We start from the raw sequence: 6,455 nt of genomic DNA, 5'->3' as shown, positions 1-6,455 counted from the left end.
GTGGGACTTGACCCCGGACCGCCTGGCTCAAAGGTAGGGATCACTAACACTGCACCACATGAGCCTTCTTACTATCTCTGATTCAATTTTGTTTTATTCTGGCAACAACTGAAGGAGAAATAAATAGAGGGCTCCTGTGGTGCAGTGTTAGTGATCCCTACCTTTGAGCCAGGCGGTCCGGGTTCAAGTCCCACTTGTTCCAGAGGTGTGTAATTACATCCCTGAGCAGGTCGATTAGAAAATAGGTTTTGAAAAAGATAAAAACAGATGAGGAAGAAGAAAACCTAAATAGGTGGATAAGATTGTGACATGGATTGAGAAAGGCTTGAAGAAAACCATAGAACAACAATACCGACAGCCCACTAAGGCTATGGTGATAATGAAAGTTCAATATATTTTTCTAAAATTTTTCCCCTCCAACTATGAAATGGAAACTCTTTTGTTTTAAGATGATTGCAGATCCTCTAAAATTGAGAACACTAACTTCATGTGAATTCATTATGAGCTGATCCCGTCACTTTAGGATCCTTTAATTTATTACGCGACATTTAAACCCTTCATCAAAGTGAACAACCTGCTTGAATTAGTTTTGTCAATTTATTTGTTATCTGTAAGACTTCAAGTAGATCACCCCAATGTTTCACCAAAGAAAACAAGCCTTGTGACCTTTTCAAACCAGCACACAAGATTTCAGCTCAGGTCTGAATACTGTCCTATGACCTTTTAGATGTGCATCTTCATTTCTTTGTTAATTCAAGTTTATGTGCCCTTTCTGGAAATGGAGCACTTTTCATAACCACAGTGAAAGCCACACCGTTCTTGTCAATTAAGTACAGTAACAACTATTTTACAGGTATATGCCATAGTTTATTTGTGGAAAAAAGGTCCCATAAACGCCAGTAAAATAAATAACAAGAAAATGTTCTTTGTAGCATTTTGTTAAAGATTAAATATTTGCCGGAAGAACTCCAGTGCTCTTCTGTGATCAGTGCTGTGAGATCTTTTAAGTATATCATAAAAAGTAAATGGGAGTCTTGATTTAACAATTCATCCAAAAAAGATGCCACCTCCAACAATGCTGAAAGTATTAAATTAGATTATGTGCTCAAGTTTCTGGAGTGGTCTTTGATTAGATGACTTATTGACACAGATGAAGTTTATATCAACCGGTAAGGTTGGTAAGGTAAACAACTTTTTACCTCACAGCTAGTCTTGACTCGTTTATAGATCATATTTCTTGGATCACATGATCAGTAATACTGGACCACCACAGTTCCATTTATCATGTACTGATCTACAAGTTGCTGTTGAGGATTTTAGGGGAGGGACACAAAAAAATTTACATACCATTCATTTGTCTCCAACCTGAAATGGGTGAAGATCTCCAACAAACTAATGGTCAAAAAGACAAATGAACTTTCATTAGCGTATCACTAACTGTAACATTTGAGGAGTGATACCCTTAATTTCTTGCTCCAATAACAAGTATTTTACACTTACCCACATCAGATTGCATCTGCTACCTACTTAATCAGTTCCTAGTCCCTATCTAACCAGGTTGCACAGCCTTTATTAGTTTTTCTACTTAATGATACCTGCTTATTACATCCTTACACAAAGCTAAGAATAATAATTACAAGAGTTCCACTGCATATTAATGCAGGCTAATCTGTACTTACATTTCAGTGGGTCCATTTTCTATATTGATTGCACCTTCCACTGGGTCAAGACCTTGTTCAGATAGCTGTTTCAAGGCACTTAAAGCTGCCTGTAGTAGGAAAAAAATAAACCTGGGTAAGCCTCTGCAGGCACAATTTTTCAAAATGTTTCTTCCTCATGCACTTCCCAAAAGGTATACAACACGACTAGAATTTTACACACACACACTCAGAGTCCTGATGTTGGGACTAAAAATAGGCCATGAGCCAGTGAATGGACTTTGGTGGCAACATTACAGATGGTGATCAATTAGGAGCTCATCACTGGGAATTAAGGATGGTAGTCTGCCTCTCAGAGCTGCTAGCATTTTGACTGGGCAGCAGGTCTACAACTTGGGTGGGCAGAAGTGACTGCTGCTAAGCTGCCAGTGAAAACAACTGAGGCTGCCCCCACTATGCTTGCTAGTAGGTGAAAAACATTTGCTCGATGTCGGTACCAAGCAGGAGACCCTGGTGGCTGTCAGGGTGAAACGTCCAGCACCAACATTAGGGTAGTCAGTGGGCCCTAGCATGAGCACTGGAGCCTTCAGAAAGGAGATTTTACCCTTAGCCCTGGTCGGTCACTGGGAGGCCACTTTGATGGCAGTGACTACGTGGTGGGGGTTCTTTTGAAGTTGGTAAAATGGCTTTCAATAGACAAATGAAATACCTTAATTCGCCTGCTGCCTCTCATTGGTGGGAACACAAGCCCTTGCCTTTGATACTAATGCTATGGTAATGAGAACAATTCAGGCATCCCTTTTCACACCTTCTGCTGTCATTTTAACACCCCTCTCACCTCCCAGCCTATCTCCAGGGGGCAGAAGCATTCAGCGATGTGTTTAAACCTTATAATGAATCCTTGTTTGGAATTCACCATAAGTAATTGCACTAAATATATTGCCGAGAGTTAAATAGGATATGCGGCACAGAAACAGGCCATTCATTCTAAACAGTCCATGCCAGTCTTTCCATCCCACTCCAGCCTTAACGTTGAAATACTAAAGCTTTTTGACCAGTAGGGATCTAACAAAAAGGACCAAAAAACTTAAAAAGGATGCAATTTTATTTAAGTAATAAACATGAAAAATACAAATAAAAATAGATCTGTAGTTTGATTTGAGGGTCATTTCAGGACACAATCTGACTCTCTGCCTGCATCTCCCATGTTATTTTGTGAACATTCAGTGATTTGTTACAAAAGGAGGAATAAAAGATACAATATCAAATACTCATGCAGGTATAGATAATGATGCCAGCCACCTAAATAAAATGTGTCAATATAATGCTGAAGCATTTGAAGTGCTGAGTGGCTGATCCATCTTGGCATCCTCCAGAGATCCCCAGCCTCACGGACACCAGTCTTCAGCCAACTTGAATCACACCTCGTGATATCAATATATGGCTGGTGGCACTAGATACTACAAAGGCTATGACAACGTCCTGACAATGTTCCAGCAACAGTACTCAAAATGTGTGTTCCAGAATTTGCTGTACCCCTAGCCAAGTTGTTACAGGACAACACTGGCATCTACACGACAGAGTGAAAATTGCCCAGGGTCATCCTGTGCATAAAAAGCAGGACAAATCAAACACATTGCCAGCCCATTAATCTACTCTCAATCATCAGTAAAGTTTTGGAAGGTGACATTAATAGTGCTATCAAGGAACATTCGCTCAGCAAAAATCTGCTCACTGACATTCAGCCACATGGGGCTCTCAACTACTGACTTGGTTCAAACATGGACAAAAGAGCTGTATTTCAAAGGCCTATTTCCTAGGCCCAACCATCTTCAACTGTTTTATCAATGACTTCGCCTAATCATAAGGTCAGAAGTCAGGTGTTTTCTGATGATACCACACTGTTCAGTACCATTCACAACTCTGCAGATACTGAAACAATCCATGTACAAATACAGAAAAACATAGAGAATACCCAGGTTTGGGGTGACAAGTGGCAAGTAGCACTTGTGCCACACAAAAGCTAAGCAACGACCATCTCCACTAAGAGAAAATCTAACCACTGTCCCGTGGCCTTCTATGGCATTATCATCATAGAATTCCGCCCACCTCTAGGGTTTACCATTGACCAGAAACTAAACTGAATGGGTTAGAAATCCTGCAGCAAGTAACTCACTTTCTGTCTCCCAAAGCCTTTTCACAATTAACAAGGCACAAGTCAGGAATACGATGGATTATATATGGACTGTGAGCGCAGGTCTAACATCAGTCAAGAACCTTGACAACATCCACGCTTGATTGGCATCGCATACACAAACATTCAGTCCTTCCACCATCAACGCTCAGTGGTAGAACTGTGTACCATCCATAAGATGCACTACAGAAATTCACCGAGGATCCTTAGCCTACACATTCTTAAACAATGACCATACCATCTAGGAGGACAAGCACTACAGTTACTTGGAAACACAACCTTCAAGTTTCGCTCTAAGACACTCACCATCCCGACTTGAAAACATTTGCCATCTTTTAAATGTCACTCTGTCAAAATCCTGGAATCCTTTCCCTAACAAAATGTGGGTCTGCCTAAACCAAATGAACTGCAATTGTTCAAGAAAGCAGCTTACTATTACCTTCTCAAGGGCAACTAGAAATGGGCCAAAACTGCTGACGTTCACATCCCGTGAATGAATAAAAAAAAAGAATAAAACCGATTCTGGATTATTTCAAATGTCCATTTGGGCAAATAAGTTACTTTATTTTGTTAATTTTAAAATTGGTTTATATTTATTTCTATATCAAACCTTTTGTACCTTCTTTGAATACTTTGACATAATCATCTAATTTTATCTTGATTACACATTTAGTCATGCTGTACTTTTCTAGACTTTGAATTCTAAGAAATGCGCAGATTAGGATGTTGCTTGATTTTAATTAGTACTACCATCTGAATTTTTGATGCTGCCTTTTAAGAGATCTAAGTATTCCTTTTAATTGTATCAACCCTTTTTATTCTGGCAATCAAGGGTTATACGGAAAAGGCAGGAAAGTGGAGTTGTGGATTATTAGCTCAGCCATGAATTCACTGACTGGCAGAACAGACCTGCTGGGCTATGTCCGCTCCTATGTCTTATGGTCTTACTTCTTGGAACACAGTAGTTTTTAAAATCAAATCAAGAAAGCCAGTGAAGCCATACACTCTGATTGAGCAAGTATTGTTTCACTAGAATATGTGTCAAAATGGGCAGGAGCAATAAATGTTTTTACAAAGATTGCAAATAGCATTTTGCATTTCTGTGTTGCTACACATTGGTTTGTTTAACAATTATAAGAAATCAATTTCATTATAGAAAGTGTATTAGATGATGGATGTACAGCAAACTTCCACATCATTATGAATGGACAATGGCCACTTCAGAAAAAAACCTGCATCCATGGATGCAGCCCTGCATGAATCAGAACAAATAAAAAAGCACTGCCTGCTGGAGAAAACAAGATGGGCCCAGCTGTACATCACTTGTATTATGATATTACATAGAAATAATATAATGGCTCTCATGATGCAGTAGTATATTTGAATGCAAATTTTGCGTTTAACGCAAGTTACTGATGTCAACCTCAACTTTGCTGGAAACAGTGGACTGCTGTGTGCCTTGTGCCGACACGTTCAGATAAATGGGGATTACAGGGCATTCAATTCAATTATGCAAAGTGCTTTCAATTTCTAAAACATTCAGAATCTTCAGCTAGTAGAGTCAGTGAACATGCTTCAAATAGAGATAAGCACTCCAAGTGGAGCGAATACTCGAGTGGTACTTTATGGCTCTTAACATTCACTCTCAATATGTAAAATAACACTGACCCTCAGAAATGGACTACGTACGTGGGAGCAGGCAAGAATGTTTTACCCCACCAAAGATATAACTGGGGGATAAGTCAACCTTGTGTATCTTCATAGCATGTGCAACTGAATAAGGCAGCTTATAAACACATAATGTTGAGTCTGGTACAGGGTTATACCTCTAGTTCTCCAGTCATAACAAATGGTCTACACTTAATGTCGACAAACAGGAGAGTAGAAGAACACAACAAACCAGGCAGCATCTGGAGTCAACATTTCGGGTATTACCCTTCTTCAGGACTGGATGTGGGGTTACGGGGAGCTGCAGATAAAATGAGGGGTGAAGGGTTTAGCAGAATGGTGGTGAAAGGCAGAAACTGGTAATAGGTATAACCTGGTTCGTGGCTAGAAGAGAGAGTCAGAAGGTGGAATGGAAGGGAGGATGTGGGGCTGGAAGGGAAGCCGGGGGATGGGTGGGAAGGTTATTTGAAATTGGAGAACTCAAGGTTGAGTCCTCTGGGCTGTAGGGTGCCCAGGCAGAAGGTAAGGTGTTGTTCCTCAAATTTACATTCCGAGTCGCTGCGACACTAGAGGAGGCCAAGGACGGACACATCGGAGGGAGAGTGGGGGGTGGAGGGGGCAGGTGAAATGGGCGGTGACCAGGAGGTTAGGCTGGCTCTTACAGGCAGGCAAAAATGCTCGGTGAAACAATCACCAAGTCTACGTTTGGTCACACCGACATAAGATGACCACATTGGGAGCACCAGATGCAATAGACTAGGTTGGAGGAGATGCAGGTGAAGCTCTGTCTCACTTGGAAGGGCTGTTTAGGGCCCCGGATGGAGGTGGTGTGTGGGCAGGTGTTGCATCTTTTACAGTTACAGGGGAAGGTACCGGGCGGGTTGGAGAGGTTAGTGGGGAGTACGGTTACAGGGGAAGGTACCGGGCGGGTTGGA

The 6,455-nt window shown here is 41.1% G+C and overlaps 1 protein-coding gene across 1 annotated transcript in view; it reads right to left on the bottom strand.

The window, feature by feature from the left end:
• stau2 (staufen double-stranded RNA binding protein 2) overlaps window positions 1-6,455 on the bottom strand; it is a 263,804-nt gene that overhangs the window by 13,578 nt on the left and 243,771 nt on the right. The window contains exon 15 of the mRNA XM_048595666.1: window positions 1,680-1,768. Coding sequence (XP_048451623.1) covers window positions 1,680-1,768 — 89 coding nt within the window. The remainder of the gene's footprint in view (window positions 1-1,679; window positions 1,769-6,455) is intronic.

Source organism: Rhincodon typus, chromosome 4, assembly GCF_021869965.1.
Source record: "Rhincodon typus isolate 14 chromosome 4, sRhiTyp1.1, whole genome shotgun sequence".
In the NCBI taxonomy this organism is placed as follows: Eukaryota; Metazoa; Chordata; class Chondrichthyes; order Orectolobiformes; family Rhincodontidae; genus Rhincodon; species Rhincodon typus.
This window is presented reverse-complemented; position numbering and strand designations above follow the sequence as displayed.